This window comes from Styela clava, chromosome 3 (genome assembly GCF_964204865.1).
Source record: "Styela clava chromosome 3, kaStyClav1.hap1.2, whole genome shotgun sequence".
Classification (NCBI taxonomy): Eukaryota; Metazoa; Chordata; class Ascidiacea; order Stolidobranchia; family Styelidae; genus Styela; species Styela clava.
The window spans coordinates 20,925,524-20,938,921 of NC_135252.1; the positions used below are offsets into that span (position 1 = coordinate 20,925,524).

Here is a 13,398-nt window from a genome sequence, read left to right on the forward strand (position 1 = left end):
ACTTCGGAAGTACCGATTTTTCTAGGCGAGGCATAAAGACAGAGCCGTTGGCATCATATGATCATCAATCTCACTTTAGTCCAATTTATTTTGCTGTTAAATAACGATAACACTGAACAATAGACTTCACTTTGAAATATTACCTTGCTGATGGGAGACGAATCCTTCCGATTCGCTGATCATGTAGTAGAAGCAAGCAAACCAATGCATAAGAAGCATCAGCATATGACAGAGATTAAGAACTCGGAGAAGATTCGGGTAAGAAGTGCGAGATTCTGCTCGCCTGTAAAACAAATTGATATTAACATTTATATATACTTAAAGTACAAATATTTGTTTTGAGCATAATATTGAATTTCAGCCAAACAGGCTGATAACCAGATAAAATGAACCGGTTAATCGCTTTTTAGTTTCAAAGGCGCTACATAGGCCACTAGTCAATTTAAATATACTGTATATATATTTATGCCATAAGGTTAACATTCAAAATTGGCCGCTCCAGAAGTGCGTGTACCAATATGGAGGTAACTAATTTTGTTCGCCTACTTTACATTAGGTTGTGTAAAGTGACTGAAACAAATGGCCATTCATTTGACAAACACAGACAGTCCCCAAACTCGTAATAGCACTAAAATAAGGAAAATAGAAATAAAATTATGGCCTAACCTGTTACACACACTACGGAGTACCCAAAATTGTAAGCGTTGACCGGCTTGGATCAATTAACCGTAGTCCACTTAACCGTTACGAACACGCTTGTCATTGCGTTCGCTGATTACTCTGCGGGGGGTTCGAAACCCACGGGATACTTATGTGCGAAAAGATTGCTGGACATTTTTGAAGGTGGTTGTCAACGTATTCGCGAGTCTGCAACGGCTTCTTTTACCACAAATTTGTTCACAGATAAATCAACCAACTAACCTTGCAAACGCCTTTGTTCTGTGAATTTTGAAAAATCTTGGGAATCGCAGAAGAGGTTGCACGACTCCGCTAGTTAGGAAGTAAATATCAGTTGGAGCAAGGGATAAGAGATCAACGGCAAACCATCGAGAGAGAACGTAATTTTTTGCGAGTTTCCCAGACTCGTAGACTAGCAATCCGTTCTCTAGATATCCTGTTCGTATTCTAACAAAGATGTCAAGAACGTAGATAAAGTCGAAGAAATAATCTAGGATCAGCCACAGCATCTGAAAATATAAATAGATTGAAGACATTATTTTTTAACATATCATATTGAGCAGGGGTGTGCAAACTGCGGCCCGCGGGCCGAATACTGCTCGCGAAACGGGTTTTTAATTTAGTTCAATCTGGTACATGAGAATATTTCCAACCCCATTGAGTTACGAAGCCTATACCTGAGTCTATTTATTATCTATGTCTATTACGTTACAATGCTCCAAATGTTATGTTCCTGCAACTACTAGAAAGCCGATAATAAATAAAGATTCGGCACACGCTTTCACCAAGTTATTTGTATCTGGCCCTCATGTATTGAAGGTTGCACACCCTTGATATAGAGCAGGTTGGTCCAAGATTGGCAGCTCCGCGGGCCACAAAATTACTTTTGCATTGTTCGCGGGCCACAATAGTGCCAAGAACTTCGCTCGTTTAACTTCGCTAGTTGCCTCAGCAAGCCATAACACTAGTCAATTTAGTGACATTAGTGATGCAACAATATGTCAGAAGATTGTTTGGTTAATTTTATGACGAAACAACACGAAATGCGATTTTTTGATTTCTCTCCGAATGCGACGCGGGCCCCAGATAATGAAGTGGCGGGCCACTTATGGCCCGCGGGCCTGGGTTTGGACCACACTGATATAGAGGAAAGCTGATGGGACAGTTTTCTGATATATAGCCTTAACGACTGAGAGCAGTTGGCCAGGCTATACCGGATGCATGAAACTGCTATGGAAAATCCCCAACGAGATTCAACTCTCTATAGCAGTGGTTCCCAAACTTTTCAAGCCGACCCCTTTTTAGAGTCTCGCGCCCCACCTCAAAAATAACTAGCTAACAATAAGCCATAAATAACAGATAGTAAGTATGTTTTATTCAGAAAACATCTTGAAAATACGTGAATGGAACGTAAATATCCAAAATAAAGAAATGCAAATATTCAAAATAGGCGGGCAAGATCAAATCGTACAAATATTTTATTTTGAATTAGCTTCACGTTCCTTCGAAGAACTGTCTACGCCTCCACTGTGTGGCGCGCCCCACCGTTTGAGAACCACTGCTCTATAGCGTACGGTGCACGCGGTAATGAGATGGTAAATGCTAATTGGTTACGACCTCCTCAATGTATACAGTTGGTGCGTTTAATGGTTTGTGATTTTGATAATCGACTTGAATTAGCATTCGGACATGATGCCATGGTTTACCTAAATGTCAAGTCGTTTTATCGGATCTCCATTGGGATAAATGAAAAATCATGCTATTTAATATACGCGTGCTGTATTTGGCTATATACCATGTTTCCCCGAAAATAAGACTGAATTTTAAAAATTATTTTAATATTTATTTTAAAGCCCGCCCTTAAAATAAGACTTAGTTGGTACCGCAATTTTTTTTTTACTTAGTCGATAGCAAAAAGGCCCTCCTACACGCTTTAAATGATTGATAAGCTATGTTTAGCGGCAAATTTGAATGAAAATGTGGTATTTATAAGTAAATGGATATCGACTTTCATAATTTGTATATTTGAAAATCTCGTAATTTTTTACTTTGTAATTTTGTTTTTGATAAATGAAAATATAAGACATTGTTATATATATCTGTGTGTGTTTGGTTTATAATATTTTGATGTCATTAATACGTCATACGTACCTGTGCATCATCTTGAAGTTCATGAAATGCTTGACGAACTATCAACAACCACATACTATACGTCCAGGCAACAGTGACGACTCCTAACCATATGTACAATGGAGTGCCTTCAGGGTCGACCACACCCCTGTTACACCTGAAATAAAAATAGATCGAGTTAAAATATTAACGTAAATTCGCGAATAAAAAAGTAAACTTTTATGTTGCGAGATTATGAATCTAGAGGAAATTGATGAATGATTTAAAAGTAGACTTCTTTGGTGCAAAAGTCCACAAAAAAAAGGATAATGATTTCATTGATTTGTTACATTGCGAACCAGCCTAAAATAAAGTCGCACGCGCTCTTTTGCAGTAGGGGAGACTCATCTCTGAACAAAGTGTCGATTGACTGTTGAAACGCCAAGGGATATTGACGCCTTATGGAATTGTTGTTGTTAGTGCATTTCACGCCTACGATTACCAGTTGACACGAGACCTAAAGTTGCTCAAGCCAATGAAATTGGGATGATAGCAAAAATAAACAAAGATGAAGTTAGTGGAAAATCTGAATGGTAGGGATGGACATTTTAATATTAAACTAAGGGTAGAAACAAAATGGGCGATTCAGCGAAGAATCAGGATGCACGAGGAATCAATACTGTTAGTGTATATTATCCGAACAATTGGCTCCATGGAACGAAATATCTAGGGTTGCCAACCGTTCTTTATTTCAAAAGACATTCCTTTAATTATGCTTTTCGGTCCTTGTCCTTTTTAGCAATTGGAAAAGATGCTAATTGCCCTTTATTCTTTCCAACGTCGTTCTTAAATAATCGCCTCCGTTTATGTATTTGCAAGCTTTTGATTATTCTTTTAAATTTCGCATTGGTCCGGCTCGAATAACCAAAAAAATAACAATTTTATTACCATTTCAAATATTTTACATAAATTTTCCGGAAATGGCAACACTCCAAGATTTGAGTAAATAGTAAATCTTAGTTCAATAAGTTAAAATTCTACGTATAAGTATAATTGGTCTCTATGACGTCCACAATCCAACAATGCTGTTTTTGCAAATGCTTGTGTAATCATAGTATGTTATCGAGTTATCTAGAACCGTAAATATATATATACTAATACACTAGAACTAAAACCGCCTATATATAAATAAATACGCTCACTAGGAAGTTGATATATGCTGGAGAGCTGTGTGAAGTCTAAGCTATTGGGGCTCCCGAAGTATGCGAACCAAGATGGCGGACATCGGAATGTAATATGTGTACTAGGTTAGGGTTAGGCCATAATTTTTGGTATAAATACTACGGGAGGCTCTTGGCTAGTCTTCGAACTGATAATAGGACTAAAATAAGGAAAATTGGAAAAAAATTATCGCTTAACCCTAACCTGTTACCCATGTTACGTTCCGATGTCCGCCATCTTGGTTCGCATACTTCGGGAGCACGAAGTTATTTAACACACTGTTGCTTAAGCTAGTTCTTTTATCTGTGGCTCCTAAACAGTTAGAATATTTCTCAACTCTGCAATAACGTATTTGGAAAAAAAAATTAACTTTGATGAAAATTCAACATTCTCTTTTTGGATAATCTATCTCTAAAAAATCAGACACTTAAAAATTGTATAGAGCACTTGAAGCTAAAAGACAAACTTAATTTGAATATGAATGGCCTATTTGATGAAGTTGCACGCATTCAAAAAAATTTTGGTACGATTCCAAGCAATAAACTGTTTACATAATGCAAAACAACAAGCAGTAAGTGGCACTATATATTGAAACGTTTTAATCTTAAGTGTGGTAATGTTTTCAAAATAGTTTCATTTGTGCTCTCAATTCGCGGAACCTCAGTCTATTGGGAACGCATTTTTAGTGTAATGTCATCTAAATGGCGCTGTGAAAGGAACAGATGCTCCATACAACTAATGAAAAGTGAGCGTTTAATTTGAAAGACACGTGTCGTGAATTTTCGGAAAAAATGAAGCGTGATCCACAATTGCTGATGTCAGGAAAGAGTCAGAAGAAATATAACAACTGCAAAATTGATGCTCGTTTGGGTCAATGTTAATCAAACATCAAATTAAAAAAAACATGAAGATTTTTTTAATATATCTTTTTAGCTTGTATATAATTTTTATTTTATTGTTTTAGATTGTTCTTTCCTGCAAGTTGCAAAATAAATGCTGACGGTAATCTACGTCCTTTATTGAAACTTTTCATAGTTGGCAACCCTAGTCCTATCTCTTGTAGGCTACACAACCGAGCCCATCAGCAAACAAATCGAAATTTCCAATTAGCGAAATGATAACTGATAAGTGGTAACACCCAAGCAAGGCTTTCAGTATTAATTGGGCTTCAATTTTTCCGTGCCTAATGGATTAAAAAATTGGGCGCGGGTTGGCTATCGATTTACAAAGACTGATTTTGTCTCAAATTAGACCAATTCAAATAATTGTGGCGTCTTGTGCGAAATAATCGATATTTTTTGTATTGAAATATTTCTTATGAAAACAAGTGCTTCCCGTCGGCAATTCGTAATAAAAGGATTAGAGAAGGCGATTACGGTCAAAAGATTGCAACAGAAGCATTTTTATCAAATACGGGAAAACAATTCAGAATCCAGATTTGTTTTCCATAAACAAGTGACGTCATAATTTATGTCGTAAACAGGAATGAAAATTATTGTAAAGTGAAAGTAAACATCGGGTGCCACTACCCTTACCAAAACAACCTCTGATTAACAGCTACTTTTGAAACACCCAAAATCTACTGGGGTCCTCCCTTATACGATACCGAGGGTAGTATTTCCATTCCAAAAAAATGAAAAATTACAAAAAAGGGAGAGAAACCAAAAACGCAATTTATTATGTACTTCATCGCTTGGATGTATTAGTCAGATGGCAGCCTAGTATGCCGCCTACGAAAAAGGCGATTGGAGCCATAAAATCGTCAACTCAAAACAAGCAGTAAGATTCGAGATCGGATAGTTACTGCACAAAAGCTATGATTGAACAAACAATCATTTATCGTTGAATACACTGCGGACTCCAGGGAGAATGAAGCCATTTGTTAGTAAACGCGTAAGCTATCGATACAGGCCATTGTGTCAGGGCATAAACTTCATTTGACCCAGTATTGAACGGTCATCTTGCTAGAAATTGAAAAATCATTAGGTTAACTCTGTGGCGAATTTCCGATATGATACTTAGAAGATGACTTATTATTTAATACACTTCAGTAGTGCACAGCATTTTGACCTTACTATCCTACTCACTGACAGTTCAAGTCTCACGTCAGCCGGTATTTTTGGCATCTCTTGTCGCAAGGACAATGTTAGTCTATTAGTATGGCTGGACATATCGTATCGGTTCAGATGAAAATTTTGAATCGACGCAACTCTTCTACTATAATCAGGGTTACCATCTACCTTGAGCCAAGAATAAGCACGGGTGTCAAAAGGTTATTTTGGGGGGTACTTAACAACGGCGGAAACGCAGAATAAAATTGAGAAAGGAATGATACACTTTCTTATTCTCTCTTAGTCTCTTTCGCACTATAATTTTTATCCACTCAAGTCTTTTTTATTCTTAGAGGTCGCTTCGAACAAGGTTGCATGTAGCCTCGTAATCGCAAAAGTCACCGGTGTCACAGTTGCCGAGGCCTCACAGGGCGACTCAAAAATAAGCACTTTTCTTAGAAATAAGTACATCGTTACTTTATAAGACGTGGGCTAAAAAATAAGCACTAATCTTAGGAATAAGCACGGTATGGCAACCCTGACTATAGTGCTCGCTTGGCCGTGGCTTTGCTCTGATCAAAACTAAATTATGAGAAAATATAGGGGTTTCGATGCACCGTGGGCATCTATGACTGATTATCGCTCGTGTGTATACCGCATTTATACGTACATACATATTACCGTACGTGGCGAAGTTTGCAAATTTAACATAAACTAAATCAAATAAGACAGCAATGCACAAATATTTGTAATGTATCCTTACAGCTAGGGCTTGTCAAGCACGGGTTCACTACAATGGATCAGTGGAAAACGTGAAAGAGGCAATTTTCCTCAATACCACTACTTGGGGTAAAATTACAATAGTTGTAATTGAAAAAATTTCCATTTTTTTCTACAAATTTTGACAGCAATTGGTTTAGTAGTTCTGGAGAAAAATTGGTTGATTTGTCTATCCAAAATTTCCAAATGTTACACACAGTTTTCTATTAGATCGAGATTGTGGCATTATCTTTACGTAACAATTATGAAACAATGTAACAATTAGAATTATGCGTTGTGTCGGGTTATTGATTTCAGTACGTCCCTACATGTTCAGTACGTTACACGACCCCAACGGTACCCGTACATTTGAACCCACGACAACTGCACCTGTATACTATTGCACTTATGGAATTTTTTTTTGTTTTGCGGATATTTGAACCCATACTAACCCTAACCCATGGGTTTTAGCACCCGCATATTGATTGAACCCGCGGATATACACATGGGTTCAAACGTACGTGGGTTCAAATGTACGGTCACCGTCCCCAACTGTGGCTATAACTAAATCGAAGGCTTGGTTGAAACAGCATGGAAACGGGCACCCTTCATTATTGCTACGTTGCATGTGAGCTTATCTCCTATCAAGCATAAATTTTATCTGATAATATCTAATATGAAAGCCAATATGCATTAATAGTAAATTACATGTGATTACAGGTTTCTTTGCTCATATAGTAACATCTCATTGTGCGTCGCACAAAAATATTGGCAATGAAAGTGGGCTGCGAACTGAAGAGATTGAAAGTAAAGTAAAAATAGCCATATTGATCAATCTTATCTTACCATATCCTGCTCGGCATATATTCAACAGTTTCTTCCGGCGATCTAGAGTTAGTATGATGTGCAGTAGTCAGACTACCTCGTTGTTTCGTCGGAGCAAATTTCCTCAGAAATGATTTTCGTCTGTATGTGAACTCTTCTTGCGTTTCATCAGTGTCCTTATTGCGAGCGTTGGGACGAACCCGGTTTGTCGTCTGTATGCATGGGTATCATATAAGTTTATTTCGACGCCATAATCAGCAAAATAGACGATAAAATGATTGATAAAAATAAATGAAACTGATTATAGAATCGGGAGAGCAAACAAAAACCTCGAGTAAGGTTGAAGCGTACAGATTTTAGATGGTAAGGTATTGTTAAAAGAGGTTGTACGTGTTCGCTCTTCAAATATTATTAAAACGAATTAAAGTACGAACACACAATCACATTAAAGGATCAGGAGAGCAAAACAAACCTCAAGTAAGGTTTGAAACGTAGACATTTTAGATGAAAATGTATTGTTAACTTAAAAAATGTTGTACGTGTTCGTTCTCCAAAAATTATTGAACCGAATTAAAGTACGCACGCACACACACACACGGAGGCATGTATGAAAATTGTTTTGAGAATATTCACCACGCCTACGTTCCGAACAAGACCTTGTATAAGCAGACATTTATTCGTGAGAAGTTAGTAATTTGAAAAGTACCCGAAGTTAGCAGATACAGCAGTGGTTGCCAACCTTATTTTCAAGCGACGCAAATTTGAAAAAAAATTAATTTCATAAAATCTTGGGACTCCAAAATATGTTTAATCAAATTCGTAATTATTTAGTCGGGTTTAGAAATGATTTAATTTCCAGCACAGTCTGTATCCCTAACCTAAACTCTAAGTGGATAATTACTATTTTCCTATTTTTAGCGTTCGCGGGTGGTGTTTTCTTTTGGCGGGGGCTTTGTACAGAAGACCCAGAAATCCCATAAGCAGACTCCAATCTGATCAAGTTAATCCTAACTAGATAATATATTAGAATCCAATTTATCTACCTCAAGGTTGTAATGAATTAGCGGCGGTGTGGCTCATCGTGCTAATCGTTAGGAATACGCTCGCCACCGCACCTCTAATTACTCTGCGTGGTTTCGCAGGTTCGAATCCTATGCGAGATGGTTATGTGCGAGAGAATCGCTGGACTCCTGGCTGCCGTAGGGTGGTTCACGTAACCGCTGGTCGGTTACGGCTTCCTCAACCATCAAGTCCATGCTTCCGAAAAAAACAAATAAATAACTAATACCCGACATGGAATGGTAACCGGACGAGAGGCCGTGGTTCGCCATATGATTAAGCCGTCCTATCGGATTTCCTCTCCCGGGATAAAATAAGCCGTCTTATCGGCTTTCCTCTCCCCCGGGATAAAATACGTAAATTCTAATTCTAGTCAGGCAAAGCTGAGAAGTAAATCTTCCTGTCTTGCCAAATATAGTACGCATGGGCGAGTCGGGGATGTGGGTCTTCAAGAGTCTGAACGTTCTAAACAGCGTTTCAAGCTAAGAAAAATCGCTATGTATGATACGGAAAAATGATTTTTTTACTTCTCAAATAGAAAGGGCGGATTCCCATATCAGCCCTCCCGATATCAGTGGATGCTTATACAAAACAGTGCTCGGATTGAAAGCATCAAACAATAAATTATAAAAACCATGCTTTAAATCAGATGTTATCAAATGAAGTTTTAACACTAACGCAATTCTCCAGTGGGTGATTAAAATCGCATGAAATCGAATATTAAATCGATTGTGTTAGATGAGTGTGTGTTTTGTAAAGCCTCCTTGTGAGTTTCGAATATAAATTCCAGTTGTGGTATCGACTGAATTTTAGTTTCGTGTATTACCGTGTTCCCCGAAAATAAGACCTATAGCCTAAAGTTTGAAAATGATTTTAATAAAAGGCCTCCCATTAAAATAAGACCCACGTGTTATATGTCAGTAATAGAATATCGGCTTTCATATTTTGTATATTTGAAAATCTCGTAATTTTCTACTTTGTAATTTTGTTTTTGATAAATGTACATAAAAGACATCCCCCAAAATATACCCTAGTGTTATTTTCCAAAGTAAAATTGAAATAGGACTCTGTCTTATTTTCGGGAAACGCACTATAAATTCTAAAACTTGCATATTCTTAACAGAAATAGCCGTCTTTCACTGAAAAAAGTATTAGTATCTTTACAGTCAAATGCCAGTTCTTTTTCCATACGCTAGTGAAAAATTTACAGTGTGTCCGAAATACTGAAAAACAATAAAGTCTATTTCTAATTACAATGTATAGATCGTCGCGTCACAATTTTCAATTCTAATTTAATGTGAATAATTCAACAAGAATTTATCGACAAAATTGTTTATTTTTAGTGAAATTGATGGAAAATTGGCGCGATTTGATATTGCGATTGAAACCGATAGAAACACAGTAGAGTTCTGGATTGGATTAGGATTTAAAAATCACAAAATTATTTTCTATACAGGGTGTTACAATTTCCATTGATTTTGTGAAGTGAGTTCTTAATATATCCTAACAAGGTTTACTTAATGTTTTTAATCAGTATTTGTACAAATATTTTGACTCCATTCATTACATCCGTGAAGGCCAAAACAATATGTGGTATCATAAATTCCCTTTGCTATTTTTAAAAAAATGTAAGACTTTATGAACGTTGCCAGCCTTCTACAATATATTTCCTCTCGTGGAAAATTTTCAACCTTCTGTGAGTATAATTGATTGTATTGTATAAGACTTGACTTCGGCCAAACCAGAAAGAATTGGGTTAGAATAGACAACATTGCCAATGTCGGGTATATCTTCTTCCAATATATTGATATTCAGCGAGGTGAAATAAGAATGGGCAGTGCGTGTGTGAACCGAAACACTATATATAATGTTTAAAATTTTTGCGTTTTGTCATTTTTAAGTAACTCAACATTTCCACTGTCAGTTATATCTTATTCCAATATATTGATATTCAGCAAAATAAAACAAGAAAGGGCAGTACATGTGAGAGAGTGTTAGAAACACTGATTTTACATGGCGAGGCTTCTAAGCTCCGGATTGTGGTTTCTCTAATGAATAAGACATGAATTCAATTAAACTCTGACCATCCGTAAAAACTCGATGTTCCCCTGGGATTTGGGGAGGATTTTTGCGGATTTTACATTCCCGACGTGTAAGCGTGGGGAATCAGTGAATCCTTCGATTTGATTTTTGCTCCAGATGCAGATTTGTTAACTAAATTTAAAATTGGAAACATATTTATAGCAAAACACGTAAAGTTTCTAGAGTTTTGTGTTAAATCATGAAATCTTTAAACCAAGTCGCGATAACAAATTTATTGATTTGAGTAGTCATTCGCCCTCCAGCTAACTCATTTAAAAAAATATTTGAACGCAAAAATTTTGAAATATTCGTTTCTGAATTATTGAATGTAAATTTGAAATTGAATTCTGAGCCAGAGGTTTGAGGAGATTTTGAATTCATAAACTGCTTGTAATAAAATAAGCCTTTCTTATAGTGGATCTTTGAAAACACAGTTTTACCGATATCGTGGACGCTGGACACCTTGACTTGACTCGGGTTGGACTATAATCATTTAAATCAGGGGTTCCCAAACCGCGGCCCGCGCGCCAAATCCGGCCCGCGTAACGATTTAAAATGGCCCTGCCGAGCTTGAGTGAAATAGTGTGCAAGTTAGTGCAACAGATTTTGTTTCACCTTTTTACATTCCGGATAGCGCCAAGTGTTACGCCATTATCACACTTTAAGCACGTGTTTTTATCGTAACAATTCTATTAAAGCGTTATCTCAGTTATTCGTACCGGTATTATGATTACATCGGGCAGTAATTTAGTTATTAACCATAAAAGCTTAGACATGCCACGCACTTTCGGGCGCTTCCCTTTTCCGTGCCCGCGAACATCCCTCTGATTCAAATTTTGGCCGGCGGCCAATTAAGTTTGGGAACCCCATAGAATGACAAAGCTGTTTTTCCAAAGATTTGCTCCAATCACGGCTCGAGACAAGCAGCCAATCCAGTCATCTGAATCAATGGTTCCCAAACATTTTTTATTCGACCCAAATTAAACATAGATTATGTAAAATCTGGCGACACAAGGATATGCTTGAATACTAAACGACATGTAGTTGCGTGGCTTTTCATAAGCAAAATAGATGTTGCCAAGTGTATACTTTTTATATTTAATACACACACAATTATTACTAAGCAACACTTCAATACAAAGTAAACAATCAAATTGGGTACTCCCGTAGTATGTGTACCAGGTTAGGGTTAGGTCATATTTCAATAACACCGGTTTTTACTCAAAATTTATACTCTGAAATTATGAAAATGATAAATACCTTAATAATCTGAAACAGTCGTTGCCATAGTTTCTTTTGAGATCCCTTTTGTGACGTGTTACAATTTCCCATTTCTACGTCATAATTAGCATTGTCGTCTTTTTCCTTTGTGTCGACTCCGGTCATTTCTATGACCCCAGGAAGTTTATCCTCCATATTATTTGCAATAATAACTAAACATATATATTCATACCTGTGAATAAATTGAATATAATAAAATGTACGCGAATATAACATGTCTTTATGGCAGTTTAAATTAGCCTAGCTTTTTGAAAAAGCTATAAAGCTTGAAGCTTTCGGTAAACTAAAACATGAAGCAATAAAAATGGTACTCCCGTGGTGCGTGCACCATTAGGGTTGGGCCATAATTTTATTTCGACTTTCCTTATTTTAGCTCTATTACAAGGTCGGTCTGTGTTAGTCAAGTGAATATACGCTCTGCCCATAGGTTTCAGTTCCTGAACACAACTTGATGTAAAGTAGGCGAACAAAATTAGTTACCTCCATATTGGTACACATACTTCTGTAGCGCCATAAACTTTACATAAATATTTATATCTATGTCTACAGAAGATATATTAAAATAGAATTTATCCAAATGAGAAGCACTTGATGCACTTTCAATTGTTCTCATTTTCTTAATTAGCAATAAACCTAAAGCTTGGTCTAAACTATAACATGTTCATTTTGCGCATACTAGCAACGATCTTGGGCGCAAATTAACATGATAGTTCGATGCTCAATATGTTTTTTCTGTTATTATAAGAAATACCGCAAACGTTGCAAAATAGCATTTCGTGCTGACTTCAGAATATATATTCCTCAAGAATGTAGTGAGAAAGAAACTTTTTTCCCCTACAATTGAGTATACTTTTACCAAAACTGGATAAAACAAGACCAGAATAAAAATCTGTGGAAAAAGGGAATATATCAATACCATATTATAGTAGAATAACATCGCGACGGTGGTAAGCAAGGCAAAAATAAATATATCAATACAATATTATACACCAAGTCACCAACGCTTATGAACCTGAAATTATTCTAAAATTATACAGGGATTAGCATTTGTATGCACGTTTTAAGAATAAATGAATACCAAAACTGAATCGATCGTGACCAAAATAAAAATTTTGGGTGATAAGCGAAGAGAATACATCAATACCATGTTATACATCAACGATTATTGACATGAAATTATTCGTAAAATATATACAGGATTAGCATCTGTTGTTTTGCATATTTAAAAAAAAAATGAAGACCATAATGAATAACATTAGAAACTGCAATTTGATTTGAATATTTTGTACAGGCTCATGGCTATAGTAGAATAACATCGCGACGGTGGTAAGCA

At 36.5% G+C, this 13,398-nt stretch overlaps 2 protein-coding genes across 5 annotated transcripts in view; one reads left to right on the top strand and one right to left on the bottom strand.

Moving 5' to 3' along the window:
- Positions 1 to 12,216, bottom strand: part of LOC120343530 (uncharacterized) — a 35,620-nt gene extending 23,404 nt beyond the window's left edge. For all 4 annotated transcript variants that reach the window (XM_078111292.1, XM_039412736.2, XM_039412735.2 and 1 more), the window contains exons 1-5: positions 12,045 to 12,216; positions 7,665 to 7,855; positions 2,830 to 2,965; positions 922 to 1,187; positions 144 to 283 (exon numbers count right to left, since the gene is read on the bottom strand). In XM_078111292.1, the coding sequence (XP_077967418.1) occupies positions 144 to 283; positions 922 to 1,187; positions 2,830 to 2,965; positions 7,665 to 7,855; positions 12,045 to 12,200 (889 nt within the window). In that variant the 5' untranslated portion in view covers positions 12,201 to 12,216. The remainder of the gene's footprint in view (positions 1 to 143; positions 284 to 921; positions 1,188 to 2,829; positions 2,966 to 7,664; positions 7,856 to 12,044) is intronic.
- Positions 1 to 13,398, top strand: part of LOC120343543 (uncharacterized) — a 218,506-nt gene that overhangs the window by 165,394 nt on the left and 39,714 nt on the right. The window lies entirely within an intron of this gene.